We start from the raw sequence: 25622 nt of genomic DNA on the forward strand, positions 1-25622 counted from the left end.
GGACCTTAATATGCCTCCCTACCTTGGTTCTTTACAGCCCCGGTTGCTGCGGTGGGTTGGTTGTGTGTCCTGGTAGGTGCTAGGTGGTTCTGCTGGTTGGTTGCTTGGCCTGTACAGTGGGAGATGGTGCGACTGAGTTTGGTGTCCTTCGTTTCACCATGTACCTCTTTGGCTCCTGTTTCTGTGCTCAAACAACAACGTATCTCATTGCGAGGGGAGAAAAATGTCAGGCTGGGCTTCTGTGGCGCATTTAAAGGAACATTATAATGTAAAATCAACTTTTTGAACTTTCCATTATGCTCACGTTATTCCCTTCAAAAACGTACCTGGAGTATTGCCTTGAGAAATCCTTTAATCTCCATGGCAACCATTCAGCTCTACTTAATGGTTGGGTGGACCTAGCCCCGCCATCGAGGATGCAGCTCCTCCTCACAGCTTCCACCTCACATAGCAGCCTTCCACAGCAACTCCCCCACTCAGCTCCTTCAGACTAGCCAGCAGCAAATAGCAAACACCTGGCGGAACTGCACACCTGTGAAGCGCCGGTACAAATTTTGTTAAAGTGTTAATAAATAGAGGAGCCATGTGATGACTTTCTGAAGGTGGAATTTCTTAAAGAGACAGAGGCCCCATTTCAAAGCATTCAATTACAAAGTCAATTTTATTTTAAGTTGTATAACAGTTACTTGATTCTGTTATAAAATGGAACTATGTGGCTGGAAAACAGATAATACGAGAAGTTTAGTTAATTACTTATTTTTATGTAAATAGAGCCACAACAGTCTTGTTTTTAAGCAACTTGAGAAGAATAGAAAGGTACATATTGAATCTTTTTGTCTTAAAAGATTCTTTTGTTTTTAGACAGTTATTCAAACACATGTGACGTTTCGATTTTGTACTTCTGTCTTCATCGGAAGTGTCACAGCTGTGGTATTTATTTATTTTTTTTATTAAAAGATAGTATGAGAAATATCTTCCCTTTATTTTAATTTTCATTATTACTGCTGTTTAATCTAAACTGTAGAGAAAAGATTTAAGATTTCAGCTCATCAATGTTATGATTTAATTGTTTTGTTTCTGGATTTGTAATGAAAATGGAAAATTTTTTTAATAATGACATACATCTTTCCTGCTTGCTGCTACTTTTTAGATTTGTGCCTCATATTGAAAACACCAAAATAGTGAACTTTAAAAATTTTTTTTTGCAATATTACATTTTTTAAGTTGTAATTGTATTAAAAAACGTAGCAGGTTCCACCGAAACCTGGAACTCAGTTGAGGCACGTTCAAGTTAAATTTGGTTTGTTTATCTATGATGAACTCTGTAGGAAAGTAACAAGGTTCCAGTTTCAGTAAAATCAGATGAGATTTCCTGCATCGATGCAAATAAAACACAAAACATGGAGGACAGAGTCAAGTTGTAGCAGTTTTAATTCCCCATTTGAACTCAAGCACAAGAAAAGCCTTTCACTATACAAGGAGAAACAGAGAGAACATAGTACGTACAGAAATGACAGATGGTGTATTTTTCACCTTCCCGTCACAGAAGGGAACAAAAAGACAATAATAATAATAATGGGAAATAAAATCAGGAATAAAAACTTGGTTCAACTTGCTTTCACTATTGTGATAAAAACTACAAAAACCTAATAATGTTTCAATCTTTTTGAGGACATACAGAATTCTAATACAGAAACTCTACATCTTAATATCACCCCCACCCATCCACCCACCCACCCTCCCCCTCTACGTTACTCCTGAAGCCGTGGGCAGCCTGACCACAGATTAACAAATATCAAGAACTGTACATGAGTCACCAGAGCTTTCTTAGGAGAGCAGAAACACCAGTCATCATGAAGACTGACTACAGTAAAACGCTTCACTTCACCCATCAATGAAGCGTTTAAGTTATTTTGCAGTGATCTGTTTTTTTTAGAATGCTTGGAATGCGCAAACGTTGGCCAGGAGAGCACGGATTATTTGAATAGAGCCAATCCAAAGTAACTTGACTCTTGCTTTTATTCGTCCCACATAAAACAAAACCGGCACTGATCTCAGGTTGGGACTTGATCTGTTTTCTCCTGCCTAAACATGACAAAAATGTAACTTTCTGTATTTATTTTTAGACTTTGGATTTGTGTGTGGGAAGCATCCTGTGGGGGATGTCATCGTCACTGTAATCTAAGATGCTCATGGAAATGTGTACGGGTTGGAAAATGCTGTAGGGAGCATTGCCTATTTATCAGAATAACGAGGGTTGATGTACTAGAGTTGTCATCAGAGTTAGCAACTTAATATGGATTTCGAATATTGCTGCACGCAAACTGAACACGTTCTCCAGACGCTTGTGTTCTCTACTCAGCTTCATCTTCCCACTGAGATTTAATTCTTAAATCCTTTGTGTTTTGTTTATAAATTACAGCGAATAGATATGGATTTCTATAATTCAGAGAGGTATCTTTTACAGAGAGTGGGTTTGGTACATTTTCTGGCTTAACTGGTTCAACTCAACAGATGTAAATAAATGCAAAAGCCGGCGGACGAATACAGAACCTGAATAAGACCAGCTGCATCTTTCTAACGTTTAACAACAATTTTCTGCCTTTATCTATGTTTTAAATGAACAGTTTTGTACAATTCTGGACAATTCTTGGTTCCACAACGTGACAAGAAGCCATGTGTTCATATGTGGTTTAACTTCTTCTCTGGTGGTAGAAATCCTTCAGACAGGATTTGATTTATTCTAAGGAATGTCGGTTTCTGCTTTTCTGACAGAATTAAGCTCATTTAAACACAATCGCTTATTTTATTTTAGCTCAACTTACTGCTTTAATCTTTTTGTTCATTGACTTTTTAGTTTTATATGAAATCTTTAAAAAAAAGTAGCAATTTTTGTAAAGACACTGAACGTCTTCTAAGCCCTCAGATTAATTGATTAATTTCAAAAGTCTAATCCTCTGAAGTTGTTATTTTTAAACAAACTGAGACTTTGGGGGGAGAAACAGAAAGGTGAAAATGCTACTGACTCAATGAAAATTATTATTATTTTTACATATTTGGTCGTGTAAGTTTAAATAAAAATCTTTGAAACACTAAATCACCGATACTGTAACAAGATTACATTGAGGTGGAAAAACCACAGAGACGTTGGGTTTGTGAATAATAATTTAGGAACATTTAAGTTAAATATGTAGATGGTCAAACAGCACTCCCCCCGGCAGGTTAACTGATTAACTGGGACAGCAAAGATTAAAGCTAATTAATATTTACAGCTGAGTCCGAACACCTTTCTTCAAAACAAACAAAAAATCAAAAGGGGGAGATGTTGTGAGTCGTTTTTATGCCATTAGTGGGCGTCCACACCAAAAACAATAAGAATAAAAGAAAGAAAATCTGCAATGTGGTACAATCAAGGTACAGGGCGATAACATTCAAGTGGTTCCTACTGAACCACACGAACCAGAGAAAGGGTTTAATTTAAACAGCTGTACTTTTATCTAAAGTACAATAAATCCTAATCTAACCCTACAATGGGCCTAAAATAGTTTCACATCAAAAAGAAAAGTGATGTAAATACAGAAAAGGTCTATTTGGATTGAAATTCGACTTTAATCTGCAATTTTAAGTGTTTTTTTTTGACTCAGAAACTCCAGAGTTGCAGGTCGTCTGACCTCAGTTTTATGTTTGTTTGTCGACTTCAGATGATGCAAACATTTTCACTGTGTCACCGGTAAGATCCCATGAATCAGTGCAAGGAAACAGAGAATTCACAAGGTACCTGACTGCGACTTTATGTATTCCTAATATTATGATTATCACATATGCAGATGATACTGTTATTTATTTTGCAAGAGTCCAGAAAGCAGGTGGAAAAATAATAAATCAGTGAATTCAAAACAGAATTAATGTGTTTCAATAGGAGGAGAGACAGAAAATGGAAGAGTTTAAGAATTTTGTTGAAGAATTTCAGACATGATGGAGGGCAGAGATGATATCTGCATAAATAAGTTTGACAGCCATTATGTATTTTGCTCTCTAGAGTGATTTCAGGTGATAAACGTGTTCTACTACGTTATTGGTAAGCTCATGTAAATCACTGTAAATATACAAAAAAATAGATGAGGCATCCAATTGCGTTTCTATATCTTTTTAAATAAGACGATTATGAAGTTTGCAGATGATATTGTAATTTTTATGGTGGAGTCCAGAAAAGGAATGAAAGTCTTTCATTGATGTGACTAAGCAGATGGGGTGAACCATTCAAGGTGAAGGGAAGAATGAGAGACGGGGCGGCCCGAGTTTCAGAAGTGATTCAGGACAGAGATATCTGCAGGAATGTAAAGTGAATGTTTGCAGAACATTCTGATGTATTTTGTTGAGTGTTGGGTGAGATTTCAGATAAAATGGTTCCGAACACCACTGGTAACCTCACGTAAACAAGTGTAAACAAACTAAAACAGACAAGGACTTGGATTTTTATATATTCATAGTATGACAATTGTGACGTTTGCCGATGATATTGTGATTTTTTTGGGAGAGTTCAGAAAATAGGAGGAAGAAGAATGAAAGTCAGTGGCACCAGGACAAAATTCATGAGCTTGAATGGGAGGAAGGAGAGGGACAAAAAATGGATGAGTTTAAGGAGATTGGGTCAGGGAGAGTGGAGTGGATGGAGAAAAGTTTCAGAGGTGATCTAAGAGATATCTGCAGGAAAAAAGTAAAGTTTCCAGCTGCTATGATGTGTTTTATTCACTGTGACGTCACATGATAAAAATGATCTTTTCTATGTCACGGATAAGCTTATGTAAACCAAAAATAGACAAGGTAAAGGGCTGGGAGATGTCTACTGCAAAATATGTTACATTTTTCAGATTTTTCTAATAATGATTATGACGTTAGCTGAAAATATTGTCATTTTTTTTCTGGGAGAGTCCAGCAAGCAGGTGGAAGAAGACTGGAAGTCAGCAATAACAGGACAAATGTTGATGAGTTTAAACAGACTGCTGAGGCATTCAAAGCTGGTGAATGGTGAGTGTAGGTGGGAGAGGTGGAGGTAAAGAGTTTCAGAGGTGATGTAAGAGACAGCTGCAGGAGAAAAAGAAAAAGTTTACATCTGCCATGATGAGAGATTTGGAGAAAGTGGCAAAGGGAGACATGAAGACAGATGGTGTGAGGATAATAGTGGCATTGTGAAAGGAAAAGTAAAAGATTGATTACAGGTATAATTAAATTGGCTGCTTGGTATTTCATTTGAATAGCTTTTTAAACTGCTTTGAAACAATCCGTTATCACTGTTTTTCACTGAACTAAACCCATATTTACAAATCTTTTTATAGTTATTGTTTGTGATGTGGGTGACTCACAATGACATCTATGACAATAAATAAAAAAACAAAAGTAAAGGAACCCTAAAAGATTTTTTATGGAAAATTTCACATCTTTAAAACGTTTTTCTTTTTCTTTTTTTTTTACAGCATAAACAACCAAGTTAAAAGCAATCTTCAAAGTAATCTGTAGTAACACACTGTAAAAACAATCCAAGATGAAGAATGGAGCTGGTCTGAGGTGCTTCGTTACACATTGTGTAATTAGATTCCTGTGCTTTGTGCCTTAAAACCTCCAAACAAAAATAAACCTTCAGTCACCAGCTGCCAACAAATAATCTCTTACACCAAGCAGGCAGCGGCAGACTAAAGAAAAAACAAAACAAAACAAAAAAACGACCAGTTGGACATCGAATGAATGCAAACTAACAACAGGTGAACTGAGAAAGTACTTGGATTATTTCTATAAAGTCCCTGAAAGTACCTGCCTGGTTGTCGCTGTCAAAACTTATACTTTTATTGATTTAAGAAAAAAACCCTCAGAGTTCTGTATATTTCAATAAAAACTGTCCTTCATTTTTAGATGTCCACATTTTTATTAAATAAAATAAAACAAATATTGCTCCGGTGCATAAAACAAATATTAAAACTGCATTATTTTGCTGTGAAGATGTAAAACTGATGGGTGGGATTTAGTGTCTTAGGTAGTTTTACTGTAAAAGGGAGAAAAAATAAATCCATTATCACAATTATAGCTGCAATTCAGTACCTGTACAGTTTATATTGGCTGGTGGCAGCAGTTTTAAGACAATTAAGTGCTTTTTTGTTATTTTTCTTGTTAATTAAACTTATTTTTTTGCAAACATTTTAACCAAGACGTAGGTTTGAGGCGTTTTGCACATTCTTCTCATGCTGTCCCACCTGAAAGAACCAATTTCTTTAAAAAAAAAAAAAAAAAGAAATTGTCATTGGATTTAAAAAATCATCCCATTTTCACCTTTGTGTTTATACCTCTGGGAGCTTTGAAAAAAGAAAAAAAAAAAGACACACAGTTGTGGTGCGTTGAGATCGACAGGCAGGTCGTCGTGTCCGGATGGAGCTCAGGAGGCGACGTCGGGCTTTTCCTCAAACATCCGACAGGATGGTGATGCTAACGTGTTTTCAAGTCGTCTCGTCTCCACCAGGCCTAAGATGTCTGCAGGAAAGACCAGAGACGACATGGAAATATTAAAATCTGCTTTAAAGACAGAAAAATAATGTAGTTCTTGGGTTATATTCAAGAAGGAAAACTATAAATAACGCCGTTTACTTAATAAATAAAAACTCACATGAAGAGGAGTTCCAGTTCAGCCTTTTAATAAAGCTTTGATTAACTGAAGTTTGCTGATGTTTACTTGTATGCAAACTCCTGACACAGCTTTTCAGAAATGATAATGTCTGGACTTTTGGTCCAGTTTGGCTTCAGATGTACCAAACTTTCAGAAAACAATCACTCAAATATTTTGTTACTGAGGCAGCCATCTCTCTCAATCAGAGAAAGACGCTGATTCATTACTTCCACATCAAATTAATAATCAGCTTGAAAGCCCATCAGTTTTTCAAAAATTAACTTGTAACCTAGTCCAAATGTAGTATCCTGAAAAAATGGGGTGGTGCCCAGTGGACAAGCAAACACTGGTTACCATGGTGAGTGCTGAAAGGAGAACCCGGGACAAACTGGACTGCAGTAAAACAGATGACATCTGGTTTACGGAGAAAGTTGTGGAGGCGTTCCTGCAGATAATGCCACTGTAATCTAAGCTAGGAAGGTTGTGCTTTGAGTGAAAGGTGGTTTGTAATGATAGAGATGTGAGCGCCTTTGGTGTCATCAGCATATATATAGACAATAGAACTGCTAGCATAGCAATAGGATTGGATCTAATTAAGACCGGAAAAGATTGAACATGGCCAAAGACGAACGTTTTTTTAAAAGTCCTTCCACTGGCTCCCTGGAGCTCTGAGAGTAGACTTTAAAATACTTCTGTAAGTTTATAAATCACTGCTTAGCACCAAAACACATTAAAGATCTGTTGCATCAACCTTCCAGACCTCTCTGGTACTGGTTCTGGTTCAGAACCAGAACCAAACAAGGAGAAAAAGCACTCAGCTTTTATGCACCACAAATCTGGAACAAACTTCCAGAAAACTGCAAAACAGCTGGAACACTGAGTTCCTTTGGAACAGAAAGGTATAAATGTTCATGTATCCCCGTTAGTGTCGGTCTCAAAGCCTAAACAATCTGTGGTGGTAAATAACGGTTCTGTTTGCTATATGGATGCTGTGGTGTATTTTCATTATTGTTTTTTTCTTTATGTTATTCATTTATCTGCAAACTGTCCAGTTGTCTGGAAAGCAAATTGCCCCTCTGGGGGACAAAGTTATCAGGGCTAAAACTCCACCAGTTTAGAGTTGCTTTTGATTAATAATTACTGAAACATTAATCAATATATTTGGATATATTTTGCGTTTGACAAAATGTAATGTTTATTGCTTGCTTTATAATTGGTGACCGACTTGTTGCTGAAATGTTCTATACAAATAAACTTGATTTCACTTAAACCATGTGAGATGTTTCTCCAAAAAGATCATTGGTAAGTCTACTGATTAGGATGCTAATCAATCACAAATCCACACTATTTCTCTTTGTTTCAGTGTTAAATATGATTCATTTAACACTGAAAATGCTGCTGCAATACAAGCAAGGCAGACTCAACAGTCAGACTGCAAAAGAGGAAGAGTGTTGTTGGTCTTTAGATAGCAGGTTAGCTGCTTATTAACCAGAGGCATGACTGGAGAAACTTAGCCTGGCATATCTCAGCTCTGAATCTGTATCTATAGTAAAATATTTACTATACTGTGGTAATTTACAGGTTTCTAGACTTAGATTAAACAGATATGGAATACATTTGGACCCAAATTATTCAGATTTACACTCCAAAAACACAAAACCTCACCAATTAATTTTGGTCTAGTTCCTAGTTCAACATCTTAGTACACTTAGAAATAAGATAAAGCTAACTCAAAAGTAACTTTTCAACAAGAAATATTAACTTGTTTTAAGTCAATAGTGTTTAAATATTGATGAAAAAGTATCAGTTCCAAAGGCAAATTATTTCACTTATAACAAGAGATTTTTTCCCATATTATAGTAAAATAATCTGCCAATAGAACTAGAACTTTTTCATCAATATTAACGTAAAAGAAGCACCTATATTTTGCTGAAAAGTAAATTTTAAGTTGGTTTTGTCTTATTTCAACTGTATTAAGATATTTGCACTAGAAACCAGAACAAAAATACTTGGTGATATTTTGTGCTTTTGCAGTTTGATTGAAAGTAATCCTTTAATTTAATGTTTCTGACTGGGCGTAATAGCAATGCTTTAAATGCGGTTAAAACTGTCATTTAAATCTGATAGAGAATCTGTGGGTGCTTAAAGATTAGGGTGATGGCAAGGAGGCATTCCTTTTTCAAACGTTTGGTGTTCAACTCAAGAGATAAAAACATAAAAGAAACTTTTTATATCTACAATGCCAAAAAAAGCTTCTAGCACTGATTATAGAGAAGACTATAAGTATTTTTGGACATCCGTTTTAGCTCAAATGTAAATACAAGCTGATACTTTTTCCAAACCAGACATTACGTAATCTTCATGGTTTTACCATCTTTCATTTCCGAAATGTCTGGTGACTTTTTTCCTGCACTCCCACTTCCACAGCTTTTGCCCATTATGCGAACCATTGTTTTCCATATTTAAGCTCCTGTATACAAACATCTGCTTTGTATTTTTTATTGTGAGCAGCTTCATGACAGGTCTGACATTTGCATAGATGACTACCCTGCGCTGTCAACAGACTGCAAATAATGGAATATATTTGCTTTGAAGTGGGAGAGGAAAGTTCACATCATACAAACAGTCACTATTTATTGTGTCTTTGCCTCACTGATGGTTATCCAAGGGATAAAATAAACATTAATAGCCACAGGGCCTTTTCCAAAGGTTGTGTTTAATGCTGACATATAGAGCAAATTGATAACATTTATAATTTATTAAATATATTCAGATATTTAGTAAACAGATCTAAGGTGAAGAAGTGTCATCAATTTCTTATTTTTGTTGGAGAAAAATATTCAGAAATGAGTAAATGTGTTTAGGACTAAATTATAATTCAGACAAACAATATTAATGGAAAATTTACTGAAAATATTATTAAAAAAGGCTGTAAATGATCATGTCAGTTTAAAAAAAGAAAATATAACACAGGTTTCATTGTGTTTTTCTAAAATGTGCCCTAAAACATTTAGAAGTTTTGATTTTTTTTTTTAGGTAAAATTATGATTAAACTCTTTGCATTCAGTTTTACCATAGAAATAGTTAAAAGTCGGTTCATAGAAATTGCTATTTTCCTGCAAATAAAGCAAGGATTTCAAAACTTACCAGGAAGTTGTTCAAATTTTTGAATGTTTTTCCAAATTTATTGTGTAAAAAAATTCCAAAAGAAACATAAAAAATGACTTCAAACCATCAAATATATTTTACTGGTTGCATTGAAAGTTAAAAAAAGATTTAAAAAATTTATTGGAGAGCATTTCCAAACCCTTCAGTTAGCATTTAGATGTGCAGCTATTTTTCACTGTCTTGAATTATAATACAAAAGCAAACTAAAGTTGACAGTTTGTAACTGTTATAAACCAGATTTGTGTTTTTCTAATATATATACACACACAGGACAACTACAATGTATATTCTATGTAACCATAGAAGCTAAATGAAATTGCCACATGGGCTGCATGTGCCTCAGCAAATCAGCCATAAATGTAAATAAAACTTGAAGAAAAGTAGTTTTGATTTTTATGAGTCAGGAAATGTCTTCAGGCAAAGAGTTTCCCTCTGAACCTGATCAAAAATGTACAGTCAGAGCAAGAACTAAAAACATTAAAATGATGCAAAAAAACAAGGCTAGGTCAGGACAAAACTTCATCTTTCTGCTCCACACAGAAAGAGCGACATTTGGCATCATTGTGTTCCCATAAGAACTTATTTTAAAGCTTTTGCACAATTACTCAGTTTCTGAACAACTAAAAAGTTGATCTCGTATTTCCTATTGGAATTCAGGCTCTCAACAAGGGCTGAAATGATTAATCAATTCATTTGGATTAATTGATTATTAAAAAATAATCATCAGCTAATTTAGTGATTGATAAATTGTTAACAGACTCAAAAATGCCATTTGCTGAAAGAACAACACACTCAAAGTAGTAATTAATATATAAATACACACCGAAGGTTTACCTTCACTCCTATGATTCCAATTCAATCATTTATATAATTCTTATTATAATATTAGCCGTACACCGTTTATGTTAAAGGCCTGAGCTTTTCAGATGTTGGTGTTATAATTATTTTTTAGCTGCAGATGCATTCTTTGCTACAAATGATTAATTGTTCACTAAATGCTGTTGTTGCATTCAAGGGATTAAAATGCTTATTTTCTTACTTAAACAAATTGAATTATTAGTGCGCTTGCATCTTTTAATGTATCACTAACATTGTATAAAAAGGCGCAAGAGGTTAAATAAAAATCCTGGAGAAATTTTTAATGTGATTAATCGATAACTCATCAAAATGATCAATTACTAAAATAACTTAGTTGCAGCCGTACTTGCAACCTTTGAGAGGAAAATCTGATTACATTAAAAAGAAGACCTGAACCTGAAGCAGTTTAGCAGTAAATTACAAAACCAACCACAAGCACATAAATTATAAACGACTGTCAAGTTAATTACATCCAGAAAACATTCATTCCGAGACGCACAGATCGGTTTTTCCCTGGTAGAAACTGGTTTCTGTTTACGTCACACCAGCCCATTTATTTTTAGTTTTCTCCTGATGTGCCTTGAAGTGACATTTATATGAATAAATTTAACTGAACTGAATTATTTTGTGTCAATAACACATAATGAGAAAAAATGAGCCGCAGGTTCCTTGATAAAAACGAAACACAAAGTCTGGCAGGAAACAATAAAATGAGAATTAATTCCAGTTTGTTCTTTGCTAAAAGTGAGTCACACGCATTGAAGATGTTTGATGCAACGCAAACCTTTACCCGACAGAAAAGTCCTGATAAAGAAAAATACATAAAATACACGATTAAATAGTCTAATCAATAATCACCTGTCATTGAAGTAAGAATCAGCTTAATTCAGGGGTGTACAAACTTTTTGTCATGTGGACCAAAATCTCTGAGTCAAAAGTAGCCCAAAAGAAAAAACACAAAAAACCCTAAAAGTAGCCAAATAAAGTAGCCTAATTTTTTTTCAAAATGGATTTTTATTGTAGTTCCAAAACTTGTGAGGGATTTTTATGATTGTGTGTTAAGGCCATTGGAGATAAAAATAATAATAAAAAAAATAAAACTCCACCAAAGAACAAATAAATAGATAAATAAATAAATTAAAAAAATCTCAGAAATGTTCTTGAAAAACATTTTTAAATTTTTTATTTTTTGGAATTTTTCTGAGTTTCAAAAGTGAAATATTTTCAACATTTGAAACTCAGAAATGCACAAATCTTTGTAGAAAATTTCTGGGATTAATCTCAATTTCTTTGGTTTAAATTTGCTACTGTTTTTTTAAATTTTTTTATCTACAATGGCCCTAAAACGCCGTCGTAAATTTTGCACGGTTGCTGTATTAAAAGAAAAGCATCTAGTTTTCAGTTTCTTCTGAGGTCAATTGAACACATTTATTTTCAGTGATAAAAACAGAATTTGGGTCACTTTCTTCCAAAACCCTTCCTACATTTAGCCAAGTTTAATAAATTAAATAAAAGCTGATTTGGGTGCAAAAGTCTCTGATTAAACATGATGATTTTACCTTTTGCTAAAGCTCAGTTATAAAAAGATAAACACTTTGTGCTGTACTTTACATTTTATTTTGTAAGAAAATTATAAATTAAAAGTCTCCAAATTTGGATCATTTTTTAATTGCACTTTGGATACCCCTGACTTACTTTTATGAAATGACTTTAAGACTTTCTAAGGCCTTAACTTTAGATACATTAATTTAAGCCTGCATATGTTTCTTGTGTTAGGAAGGAAAAAGAAGTGCCGAGTTCTTTAGCACTTTGAGGGCTGACCTCTGCACTCTGTCTCTGCATTTTGTTCACAGAGCAGGACGCCGGCTCCTCTTCCCCCGACGCTTCCCGTTCCGACTCGCGCTCTCGCTTTCCTGTGATGCCGCTGCCCCTGGTGTGCAGGAGGAGGCCTGAAAGCCGCCGAGGGCAAGCAGAAAAACGGACATGAGAGGAATGACCTGGAGTAAACTGAAACAGGAGTTTCAGGAGCTCCATGTTTCAAATAGTTTCATCAGTTGATCAGTGAGTCACTAGGTTCTATGGAGGACTTTTACTGACCCACTCATTCAAATTTAGCGTGTTGAAGCATGAACGCACAGAAAACACGCAGGAACAAGCCGCTACTGTAAATGTGTTGCCCCCTTGTGGCAGAGATGAGTACTTACATTAGAATAATAATGTGTTTTTCTAATTGATATATAATTATTACACGAATGCTTTATGAGTCTAAAAGAGAATCGTATCTGCTCACAGCTCTCACCTGGGTGTTGAGGCACAGCAAACTCATGAAAGAGTCGGCTGCTGGTGATGTTCTGGCTGGCGTCTGGCACTGAGTGGTATCCTGCTGGAGACACAACACAGTTTGTGCTTAATTATGACATTCACAACATGAAGTTCATTCATTTTGATGTGTAAATTCAGAAATAATCTAGATTAGGACATAAAAGTAACTTGAAAGTGAAAACAATCATCAAAATCCAGGTTTGTGTAATGAAAAGACATTTTCCCCCATAAATGTGACGTCTGCACAAATTAACAGAAAAATCCAACAAATCTGTCAGGAGGCAAAATATCTGTTATTTCTCTGGATAAATAACAGATATTCTTGAAAAGGTTTGCACTTGAAACTTTTAAACACTTTATGATTCAATTTCAGAATACTTTTTTCCTGGGTAGAAGTAGAGCTGCACCGATCCGATATTAATATCGGAATCGGTCCCAATTCTGGAATAAATTCTAGATTGGGTATCGTGATAATGTGGCTAATCCCTAAGGGCAGATCTATTCAGTCTAATTCTATGCTTTGTTATTTAACTTACATTATATTTAGAATTCCTAATTTGCTTAATTTGGCCAAGTATTTCTTGAAAGAGAGTTTTAATCTCAGTGAGATACATCTGGTTAAATAAAGGCTAAATAAAAACAATTTCACTTTCTGAACCATTTTAAGGAAAGTTTGTTGCAGTTTGTACTTTACATGTTTGACCAAAGTATCCAGCCTTTTGTTTTTGTCAGTTTCAGCTTCTTTATAATTTATTTTACATGGGCTGTTATACTCCTAAATGCACTGACTGAACATATTAAAGTTGTTTTTACACGTTTGACCTTGTGAAGCTGTTGGTGTATTTAAATGTTCTGTACTGCTGTAGTTTTCAAATTTATAATTTAGTGTCTGTGTTTGAACAAGTATACTTCAGTTATTTAGATCCACCAGACTGTAGGTTTCTCTGATTTAGAAACTTTCTCTGGTTAAATCTCGTTTTCATGATTTGGACTCACATCGATGCTGACAAATATAATCTCCTTCTTATCTTTAAGGAGGTTTTGGATCAAAACTGAATAGTTTATAGAACTGGTCATAATTTCCTTCACCTTGACTGAAATCTCCGTCCATCTGAAGAGACATAGGGCATAATGCTGCCACCTCCATGCCTCACAGTGGGTATTGTGTAGCATTATTATTTTACCAGACAAACCTTCTGGAACTGCGGCCAAAATGTTGGTTTTTATCAGAATTTAACAATTGTTTTTCTGTTGTGTTTTGGGAAATTTTCGGCAGGCCGTCATGTTTTTGCCACCTTCCATTCAGACAAATAAAGGATAAAAATGTGATATTTAACAGGAAACATTCCTATTAGAAGTGTTCTTACCATGTTGCTGCTGATGTTGGTTCTGTGGCAGTGTGTGAAGTCGCTGCTGTTGCTGTTGTCCAACGTTGCTGGGTCTCGTCTGTTCTTCGTTGTCAAAGTTAAATAAAATGCTCCCGCTGCCGCTCCCTGTGGCCACCGAGCTTCCTGACACTCCAGGCACTGAAATAAGAGAAAAGTGTCTTCAAACGGATCCTGATCAATAATAAAAACTCTGCACAGGTTATATTTTGTTCCTTGATTTCTTACAATGTGAATTGTTGTTGTTGGTCCCTGACTGCTGCTCTCCAGGAGAGTAGGCCATCATTCCTCCGTTTCCGTTCCCGTTTGTGGAGGGGACAGAAGCTAACAGACCTGGAAAACACAAACACACACTCCTGATCATCTTGAATATTTAAGAAATATTTTAAAAAGTTTTGTTTTCTTTGGAGGATATCTGTGTGTGTTCAATTATTGGGCAACTATTAATGCATGAAAATTAGAACACAACTACATAAAAAACAAAAATATTGCCATGTTTGTCCTTTTTTATATTAAACTGAGACGAACTAACATCAAAATTTACTAGTAATATTCGATTTAACATTTTTCATGCTAAATGCCTTCACATTTCTCCATATACCAGAACATTTTATTTGTTTATTGGTATTTGTTGTGTGTGATACTTTTGTACCATGGCTGTATGTAATGTTAGCGTTAGCTTCCGCTAATTACTTTTATGTGTTTAATATTAGAGGAGCCAAGATTCTTGTTGCATCTTGAGAAATCTAAAAATGATCAGTAAATATGATTTGTATGGGTTCACTTAAGTATGATTAGATACTACAAGGATTCCTCTGGGCACTTTCAATGCAAAAATAAATGTTCCTCGACAACCATGACGGCGGCCATCTTTAATTTTTCTGATTCCCTCCCACCCCCTAAAAATTTGTACCAAATTAAGTTCTTGTATCCGCCTGTGAAGGATATTGTGCGTTTTGTTGTGTGTGACACTTTAAGATTGCTGTACATAATGGTTAGCGTTAGCTTCCGCTAACTTTTTTAGCAGAGCTAAGAGTCTTGTTGCTTTTTGGCTAGCTGTGCCCATCACTGGCAACAGCTACTGCCAGCCAATTTTAGAGCAAACATATATTCTCCATTACAACCATGGTGGCCATTTTGAAAAAAAGTCTACCAGAAAAAGAAAACAAGATAAAAAAAAAAATATGGGGTTCAAAATATGTAGGATTTGACACCAAACACATTCATATAAATGATGATTTTACTTCAGAAATGGATTTTACATGACAACCATGGTGGTGGTCTTTGAAAATGATCAGTAAATAGGTTGAATTAAATACAATATGTCACTAAAAATGTAAATCTGCAATAAATGTGGCCACCATCTTGAATTTTTTAGGGCTTCCCCTCCCCAATAATCTGTACAAATCTAGGTTCTTGTAGCTGCATGTGAAAGATATTGTGCCATTTGTTGTGCGTGATACTTTTTGATTTATTTTTATACGATGACTGTACTTAAAATCCTTAAACAGCAACGATTTGACTTCATTTCCTCACCCAGGCCTCTGTATCGGCTCAGCTGCTGGTAGATCTGCTTCATCCTCTCGATGTTGAGCCGGCTGGCCTCCGCGTGGTGCACCATGGGTTTCGGGTAATGGACTCCGATGATACACTTGGCTGCCGCCTGAACGGACTCTGGGGCGTTCCAGGGGTCGTAGATGTACTTGGCGGGAAAACCTCGGAGAACAGGTAAGTATCGCCTGGAAGCACAAGACGACATTAGATGCTCTTGCTTTTGCCAAATGGGAAGTATCTTACTTATCTTACTTAATAGTTAACAAAAATGTGTTTTAATGCAAGTTTTATAGCTGTAATAATGTATGAACACAGTTTTCTATTCATCTGTGTTAAGAAAAATGTGTGTTTTATTTTGCCGCCCATCATTGTGTTCCAATTAATCGGAGCAGGGAGGCCATCATGCTTACAGGCTCTGTGGAAAATAGCTGCTACAAAATGAGAGGTACAACCACAACATGCTACGGTACAAGAGAGCTCAAGCAGAAAATCTTTTTTCTTCCATTCTGAAACTCATTTTTGAGCATTTCTGGCACTGCAGTGAGATACGATGACAGTGCAGAGTGAGAACTGAAGCTCCAAACCTGATGGAAAACGAGGGGCTGTGGTCCTGAACACATTTACTGCAAGTTACCGTGACAACAGCCACACCACTGACAATAGGAAAAGTATAATCCTCCAAGAGATGAAACCAAAAAAATCAACTTCTCACAATAGCGTTGAGTCACTGAGCTGCCAGGAGTCGCTCAGTGTGACAAAGAGAGGCCACCTACCTACTGGACTCGGTCCAACCTTACCTATTCCCAGGAGGGGAGACTGACAGGACAGAAGGAGGGGGGGCGAGTGGAACTGTGCAGAGAGGGGTGGGGGCTGGTGTGGTCCGGCCCAGTGGGCCGACACGCACGCACGTGACGGACGACGCTCCGCTCGCTACGGAGATCGCACCATCACTCGAGAGAGAGAGAGAGAGACCACTGCCGATTGAGTAGAAGATGCTAGGAGACGTCTACTGTAACACGCGGTTAGAAAGCAGAGAGCATTGACCCCACCCACCCGCGGCCCTCCCCCCACCCCGACCAGAGCAGGTGTATGCTGGGAAAATTCTGCCATCAAAAAAAAAAAAAAAAAGAAAACTGTTTTCTCGCTGAAAAAAAAGTTTGCTTGATTCCTTTGGCATTTAAACTCAGCTCTATCCATCTGCCATGTTTAAATGTTTCTGATTAATGTTCTTTAGAGGTGCACTGATTGCAGTTTTCTGGCCGATCGCCGATTACCAATCTTTAAAAAGGCTCAGACCAGATTTATTTTGTCTGAAGTGGCGCTAAATGTAGCAAGAAAAATGGCTGAGTGGGTAACAGTGACTCTTGTTAACAGCAAACGTGCGGATGTCACCTGGTGGGCGGGGCTAACAGTCAAACCTCTCTAACAGGAGAGAAGAAGACAGCAGCTGATTTTCAGACCTTTGCTGAGATAAATAAGATCGGCTTCATGTCCAAGTAAGCATCGGCCCATCACCAAACTCCCCAAATTGAGGAAATCGGCTCCGATGAATCAGCCGGCTGATAAAAATCGGTGCATCCCTAATATTCTTTTTTTTAAAAACATCTAAAACTCTGCCAGTCGTTAAAGGAAATATGCTCCAAACTCGTCGATGACAGAAGTTTCCCATTATACCTCACAGCTCCAGGCCCCCACCCTCCTTCCCTCCAACCTTCATCTCCCATGATCAGACAGTGGTGGACTGAGAAAAGAGCTCACACATGCTCCCCATCCCCCAGACTGTGGTGGTTAACTTTTAAGTGGTCAGCAGGCCCATAGCCCCCCTGCTGACTGTCTCCTCCACAGCGCCACACTCTGGGCCGGCCCACTAGGGAGCCCCCTCATTTCACCAAAAAGGACCACAACCCTTTTGTCAGGAAGATCCGCGACCTGCTAGTAGCGAGCGGTCCTGGAAGGGACCAGCGGGTGGTGTTGGGGGCGGAGTCTACACTTCCTACATACTTTGTTTTTTTAGGAAGGCAGCACACTGTGATACAAAGCTCTAAGAGATTTACTTCTGCTGTTTTAGCTGAAATACTTTAAAATCCAATAATTAGCTTAAGTTATTTTTATCAGACTGCAAAATATAATCAAAACGACAGGAAGAGAACAGAGAAACACAGAGGCTGTTGGGTAGAAACTATTTACATTTGCTTGAGTAACCTTTTTTTTAAATTACTTTTAGGAGTATTTTTATTATGCTGTACTTTTACTTGAGTGATTTCATTGTACTTCAGTAAAACTTCTGTTTTTTGTTTTTTTTTACCACTGAACATATTTTAATCAAAAAAATTACCAATAACAGACACACACCTGCAGTATTTTTTAAAGTTTTTTTATTGAAAGAAACTGATTTGGAAACATTTTCTTTTGCCTGATTTTGTTATTTTTTGTTATTTATGTGAATTACTGTTATTTCCATCATTACAATACCAAAATATCAACTTAACTTAATATGTTGGTCCACCTGATTATGTAATTTTCAAATATTAAATGATTGATCATTTGATCAAATACTTTTTTACTCTTACTTGAGTAATTTCTTTGCTACTTTTTGCTTTTACTTTAGTAACAACATGTTGAAGTAGTTTTACTCTGCACAGCGGTGGGAATGCTTACGCTAATATGCTAATAGCAGAGCTAACTATTTGTTTAGCACCTTAGCATTTTTGCAAACTTTGAAAACGTTTGGCTCACCCAGCATCTCCTAATTTTCAGGCAGTTAATGTTTGTTTTCAGGATATAAATGAATAAGCCGTGAGACTAAAAAGAAAAATTCGTCTATTATTACATATAAATTTAACGACTATCACAGGTTCAACCAATTTAAGTTACTATTTAAGGTGCTTAATGTTTGCTTTTCTTGTGTTTTTGGATATAAAAGAGGAAATTTTTGCATGTATTGCATTGAAAACAATTCTAGTACTTGAAATATTATAAATTTTTATTTCATTTTTGTGGTACCACAGTGTGAATTAGCTAGATGACCAAACCCATGTCTGTTTTCAGCACAAAGCCAGCCGCTGCTCCAGGCCCACCGGAACCAACAGGACTGCATTCACCTAAGCAGAGCATCACTGAACATTTCACAAAGGGCTGGACGAGGGGCTTTGCCCAGCGCCTGGACAATGGACCGGCTCGCGTGGCACCGCGCAGGTAACGAGTACCAGCGCCACACTGCGCTGGCAGAGCTACAGCTGGTCCGACGCCTCTCCTCGCTACCCTCCGGGAAATGCTTCACAGAGCTCTACCTAACGAACGCAGGCAAGGCGATTGCATTTCCCTACCAAGCGGTCAGAGTCCCTTTTGACGAAATGAGACGCTACCGAGTCACAAACCTGCCCAGAGGGCGCCGCTGGGGCGTGAGCAAGTCCCGTCCCTCAGGGTTGCACAGGTAGAATCAGAACAAAACGGCCACCGATTTCTCAGCTGGATTTCCAACTTCTACCCCGGGCGGTCTGGAGCCGGGCGGCCCAGACTGCACCTGGGTGGAAGGAGGGGGCTGGAGAACGGCCAATCAACTTAAAAGCAATCAGCTACAATTTACACAGGGGAGAGGGACAGCTGAACTTTTCCTCCAATCCCCCCATAAAAAAACAGATGAGCCAAAAACACAAACACAAAGCTACATCCAGAAAAAAAGAGAGGAAATAATCTACGTCTCTGCAGCGAGTCATCTGCTAGCAACAGGTATAAACCTACTGATGTATACGTGCTCACAATCACCAACACTCACAAACAATTAAAAATTACACTGAGAGAACTGAGGTTGTTAGAAAAGACATGCCTGACATCCCAAAGGCTACAGTACTGAAGTTGGAACAGATGGAAAGATGGAATGATGGCAAAACAAGAAAATAGCAAAAAGTTTAAGGAGTCTTATTCTACCTCATCACTTACCCAGAGATCTGGAGGCCCCGCATTTATCCCCCCATCTCTCTCTCTTGTTATGTGCTTTAGTTTGGCCTGTGCAGCTGAATAGTTGCCTGATCTGAGCCTCATTTTATGAACTAAAGATAAAAAAGCAAGTCTAGAAAACTTTCCAAACATTTAGAGAAATAAATCTATTAATATGAGCTACTTCCTGGATCAAGTTTAAGGTCTTATTGCTTTCAGTAACCTAATAATATCTGGTTTATGGAGAGAGAGGGACGGAGGGAAGGAGGCAGCATCCAGGCGGCTGGAATCAGTTGTTGGCACCAATGGGCGATGACAGGAAAGGTACCCACCTGATGAAGTCCCCGTTGGGGTCGGTGCGCCGGCCGAAGCCCACGGGGCAGTAGCAGTGGAAAAACTGCTGAAAGAATGAACTGCAGGACAGCCACATCCAGCTGCCCGCATTCACACTCCAGTCTGCGTCCAGAAGCAGCTCCTCGAAAACCTGAAGCAGCAAAATGTTTTTTACTATCATTTCTGAGTTTATCTCAGGAACTACAAGGTTCATTTGAATGGTTCTGGTATCAAAACAAAGGAAGAACTCCAGAGAATACTCTAAAAATCTAAAAACTAATTTCATGCAAAAACAATGAAGCATAGAAGTTTTGATGAGGGAAATGAAAAGTAAACAGTAGCAAGGTCGACAGAAATGGATGTTTTAATATAGATCATTCTCACATCTTTGTACGGTTTAATTTTTTTGTGGAAAACATTATTAAAGATCTAAGTGATAAAAAACGCTGTGAAGGCAGGAGTAAATTTATATTGGTTCAACGAGTTTTTCATGTCATTAGGTGATTATTATGTTTTAAGAATAGCAGAGTTTGGGTTTTAAGTATCTTATCTACCTCAGCAAACGTCTAAAAATCAGCTGCTAAACTTTTCTGCTTTGCCATTAGAGAGGTCTGACTGACCTGCAGACCACCAGGTCACGTCTGCAGTTAATAATCGCCCCACTGCTGCTAACTCAGCAATTTTCTTGCTATGTTTAGCAACATTTCAGACAAAAAAATGGTCTCTTTCAAAATTGGAATCGGCACATCAGGCTTTTTAAAGATTGCAATCGGCGATCGGTCAGTAAACTGCAATCAGTGCACATCTATCTGTTATGTTGGTATGCAAAATTCATATAGCATTTCATATGTTTGGATTGATTTTGTTCTCCTGGTACCTTGGGTTTCAGGAGTTAAGGTCACTGTTTGCTACATTTTTAATTTTAAGGGCTGAAGTTCTTCCTTCTTGATCCAAATAGTTCAGTGAAAATGGAGGGGGCATTTTGCATTCCTCACCTTCATCCCTTCCTCCCAGCTGATCCACAGGTCTCCTCTGGTGAGGAAGCAGGCCACGGCGTGCCGGGCCAGGTGATGGATCCAGCCCTCCTGCCTCAGCTGAGTCATGATGGCGTCTATCCAGGGGAAGCCGGTCTTGGCCTCGGCCCACTTGGCAAGCGCCTCGGGGTTCTTGTCCCACGGGATGCGGACGCAGATGGGGTTTCCCTCCATCTTGTCGAAGCGCGGGTTGTTGGTAGCCGCGGTGTAGAAGAACTCGCGCCACAGTAGCTGTCCGTACAGCGAGAGCGGAGGAGAGCTGTTCTTTTTTACCTGGAGCCGTTTAAACAGAGATGGAAAAAACTGGTTATTAATGCTACTTTGTTTCCTGCAATTTTACCTTAATTTTGGGTCCATTTAAACCAGCTGAGAACAATTTCGGGTGGCCATTGATTACTGCCTAAAATTTGTTCCTTAGCTCAGGCTGTCGATGGCGATACACATTAAAAAATAAGGACATTTTCCCTAATTTAATTTGATTTATTAGTAACATGGATGAAAAACATTCAGTGGCTCTAACTAAAATCCACACAAGGGCTATTCAATAAACTTGGCAAAATAAAGCAAGAGTGAAAAAATCCTGCTCTTGTTGCTAAAAAGACACCAAAAAACAAAATCTAGGAAGAAATTCACGCAAAATCAAGAGATTTCTTTTTGTTTTTAGCACTAGTGCATCATTGTGAGTGAGTTTACTGCTAATTTTCTGCAAAATAGTCAAAGAAATTGGGCTTAAGTGATTTTAACTCCCACCTGCAGGTAGCAGTATTTCTTATTGCTGCCTTATCCTTAATTAAAATAAAGTTATAGTCTGTGATTCATCCAGCACACTAACAAAATGTCACATTTATTATAATTTTTCCTCTTTCTACACAATATTTTTTAATTTATTCTATTTTTATAAATATGGTATGTTCAATTTTGTCAGTATATTTGCTGTTATTGCCTGTCACTTTGCTGCTGTTGCAAAGAAATTTCCCCATTGTGGGACAATAAATGATAATTGTGTTCTATTCTATTCTGTTCTTAAGAACAATTATTGCAAAACTCAATGCAAATATAAAATTTATTATTCTGAATGCATAAGAATCACAAAAACAATTGTGAAACCCTGGAGGGACTGATCAATTTGACAAGATGTTCAATATTATTTAATTTTAAGACGAATCTATCGACTGCTGACAGCTGCTTGTTAATATTTTAACGATTTGTTAGTGGGTTTTATCAACGTATTTAGGATAAATCGGTCGTTATGGAGCGTGCTGTGAGTTTGGGGGCCAACCTTGCGGTAGAGGTCGGTGAGTTTGAAGTAGAAGAGGCGGCAGGAGAGGCAGCCGAAGCGCAGGTAGGGGCTGAGGCCGGTGGGGCTGGCCAACAACGAGTTGGCGTTCATCCGGGGACGCTCGAAGTTAGCCACCCACGCCTGAGCAGAGAGACGAGAAGAACAGAAATAAAGATGTGATCAGACAGGTTTGGTCAGCTTCTGACAAAATCTCTTAAAAGATTGTTTCTAAAATTTAGAAATTTGTTTAGTGTTTGATTAAATCCATGAAAACATCTAACTTCTTAGCAGATAAAGCAGAAGTTACAGTTATTCCTACAATAATGTATTAGGGACATTGTAGGCAGAAAAAAGGAGAAAAAAGGATCTCAAAATTCTCAGTAATTTTGAGATTAATCTCAAAAACTTTCAAGATGAGTTCTGAGTTCGAAAAGTAGAAAAAAAACCAGAAATATTTTGATTAATTTAAAAATTCTAGAACATTTTTCACATTAATCTAAAAATGTCTTAGTTTTTTTCTCCCACATTTTTGGGTGGAAATGTACACCATTGTATATGCCTGATAGATTATTGTTATGTCTATGAAATAAAGAAAAAAGTTTAACCTTTTCATGAGTAAAAAACACCTGACAATGTTGAAAAACAAAACCCCAAACAAAAATGCAAAAGAAACAAAAAAACAGGACAAAACCAATACAGAAATAGATAAGTAGTAGAAATGATTGTTTGATGAAAAGAAACCAATTTATATATTTAAGTATTTTCATCAACTGGAGTGAGGATGTCACGTTGTCTTGTTAAATTTAAGCTAAATAAATAAAAGATAAGTAATCACAAAGGTTCTGTAATCCTAACATGAGGGTGTAATACTGACTTTTCTCTCCAGGTGGCGCTCTATCCTAGTCAGAGCTTCAGTCTCTCCTCCAGGCCACACAGCTGAAGGGAGGCCCTCGGTGTCGAAACCTGAAAAATGTTCATTTAAATCACCTTAATCAGGACATCCAGCATTCAAATATCAGAAAAAAAGAATTTAGTTTTGTTAAATAAACAAAATTACATTAAATTAAACACAACTGATGACAGTTTGTGCTTTTTGAAGACTTTATTTTGTGAGTGGTTTGATATTTAAACTGGATCCATTATTAAATAAAACGAGTTTTACTCCCTGATCTCAGGATGTCTGGAGACCAAAACGTTAAACCAAAATTAAAGAGTTGGACAAAAACCTAAAACTGTACTTTATATTGAGGAAAAATCTGATTTTTAATAAAGTCCAGGTGAGAACACAAACATTCTTCCATAATAAAATTCCAATTTTTTTAACTTTCATTGAAATTGATGGACAAATTCTGTACAAAACACTGAACTACGTCACAATGAATAAATAACTGACATAAAGTGTCTTCTTTCTGTTAAAGCATCCGGGCGCAGCAAGGCTTGGTCATTTATTGCTGCAACATTACACTCCTAAATGCCGGTGAATCATCGACAGAACAAACTGAGAGTTTTGAGCTACATTCGGAGTTAGAAATAAAGCGCAAACGGTTCTGAGCAGCAGATGGCGCCGTTTCCCACGCAGTGCAGCTGCAGCCAGCAGATGGTGCCAGGATCTGGGATGGGACAGATCCTGGAACTCTGAACGGAAAACTTAACGTCTGGACGGAGTCGGGATAAGCAGGCTAAACGTGGCCTCTGGTTCATTTCAGGGATAAATCACAGCCTGTGAGGTTAAAACCTGCACAGAGACATCGTCCAGCTAAAGCTTAAGTGGCTGGTGGATCAGTGAAAGAGTCGGGTTGAGCAGGTGTAAACTGCAGATGGCTGCAGGTCGGCTAAATATATGAATGAACTGAAGGTCTGTGAATGGAAAGCAGGCATCTGGAAGGTTCCTCTAAGCAGCTGAACCTAAATAATCCAATAGGAAAAGACTTTAAATAGAGAAACAGGACTGAAGGCGCTTAATGCTTTTATTAAGGAGAGACGTTTTGTTGTTGTTGCATCCAATTTGTCCTTTTAAATGTTTACTAAATAAATATATACAACACTAGAGAACCAGCAGTGCTCAAACCTTTTGGCCAAAATCATCAAAATGTCTGAAACTACAACAAAATTACAGTTTCTACTGCTCAACAATAATTAATAATTCTAATTAAACAAGTAACGAAATGAAGCAAAATCAATGTAGATCCAGAGCTAAACTAGGTTTTAAAAATGTTATTAAAAGAAAGAAAGTACTTTTACAAATTCTTTTGGGCTCAGATGAAAAAATAAAAACATTCTGTTGATTCTCAGCAGTAAGAACCAGATTTGGGTCACTCTCTCTTTAAAACTGCTTTCCGTTTCAAGCAAAACTTCATCAATAAAAGCAGATTTGGGTTTCCTGGAATATTTCTCTGTAGAAGTCAGTAAATAAATGCGATTCCTTTTATGGAATTAAAAATGAATGAGGAGAAAGTTATAAATCGATCGTTTGTTTCCTCACCCAGCTCCTCCAGCGACGGGACGCCGTACTTTTCCCCGTGGTCCTCGGAGACGGGCGTGACGCAACCGCCCATCAGCGCGTCCGACAGCGTCTCCACCGGCATCTCGGGCGGATCCAGCCGGCTGATCAGCGTCTGGAAACGCTTGTAGGTGAGAGGAGGCTGTCCGCCGTTCAGCTCGATGATCCTTCAGACGGAGAAATGAGGAAAAACACACTGATTACCTGCTGGTTATGGCACAGAAGTTATAAAACCTGCTTTAAAAAGTTCTGTTCACGTATTCAACTTTATTTATTCAAAAATACCAGTGATTTTATTGCATTTAAAAAACAAAAATAAACATTTTTTTAATCCATTAAGCAAAAGAAATCAACAGGATTGTCAGCTGGGAGATATTTGAGGATTTTTTTGCCCGTTCAGAATGTTTCAAGTTCTACCATTGAGATCAACATCTGGGATTTGACTAGGCCGATGATTTTCCGTTTTTATCTGATTCTTCTTGGATTTTTTTCAGGATGATTTTGATTTTTTTCCATGTTGCAAAGCAAAGATCTGGTTCAAAATAAGTTTATTTAAGAGATTATTTCACATTTTTCACACAAACTGATTTATGGGTACCAG

General features: G+C 37.3%; 1 protein-coding gene across 2 annotated transcripts in view; it reads right to left on the reverse strand.

The window, feature by feature from the left end:
- Window positions 1-1413: 1413 nt before the first annotated feature.
- Window positions 1414-25622, reverse strand: part of LOC114140307 (cryptochrome-1-like) — a 34338-nt gene continuing 10129 nt past the window's right edge. Inside the window, exons 5-15 of one of the 2 annotated variants that reach the window (XM_028010086.1) lie at window positions 25004-25188; window positions 23396-23484; window positions 22522-22662; window positions 21204-21515; window positions 20208-20359; window positions 15922-16124; window positions 14614-14718; window positions 14368-14526; window positions 12978-13058; window positions 12500-12627; window positions 1414-6519 (exon numbers count right to left, since the gene is read on the reverse strand). In XM_028010086.1, the coding sequence (XP_027865887.1) occupies window positions 6511-6519; window positions 12500-12627; window positions 12978-13058; window positions 14368-14526; window positions 14614-14718; window positions 15922-16124; window positions 20208-20359; window positions 21204-21515; window positions 22522-22662; window positions 23396-23484; window positions 25004-25188 (1564 nt within the window). In that variant the 3' untranslated portion in view covers window positions 1414-6510. Of the gene's footprint in view, window positions 6520-12499; window positions 12628-12977; window positions 13062-14367; window positions 14527-14613; window positions 14719-15921; window positions 16125-20207; window positions 20360-21203; window positions 21516-22521; window positions 22663-23395; window positions 23485-25003; window positions 25189-25622 lie in introns of both variants that reach the window. The other variant, XM_028010084.1, reaches the window with a different exon arrangement.

The sequence above is a fragment of the Xiphophorus couchianus genome, chromosome 24 (assembly GCF_001444195.1).
Source record: "Xiphophorus couchianus chromosome 24, X_couchianus-1.0, whole genome shotgun sequence".
Classification (NCBI taxonomy): Eukaryota; Metazoa; Chordata; class Actinopteri; order Cyprinodontiformes; family Poeciliidae; genus Xiphophorus; species Xiphophorus couchianus.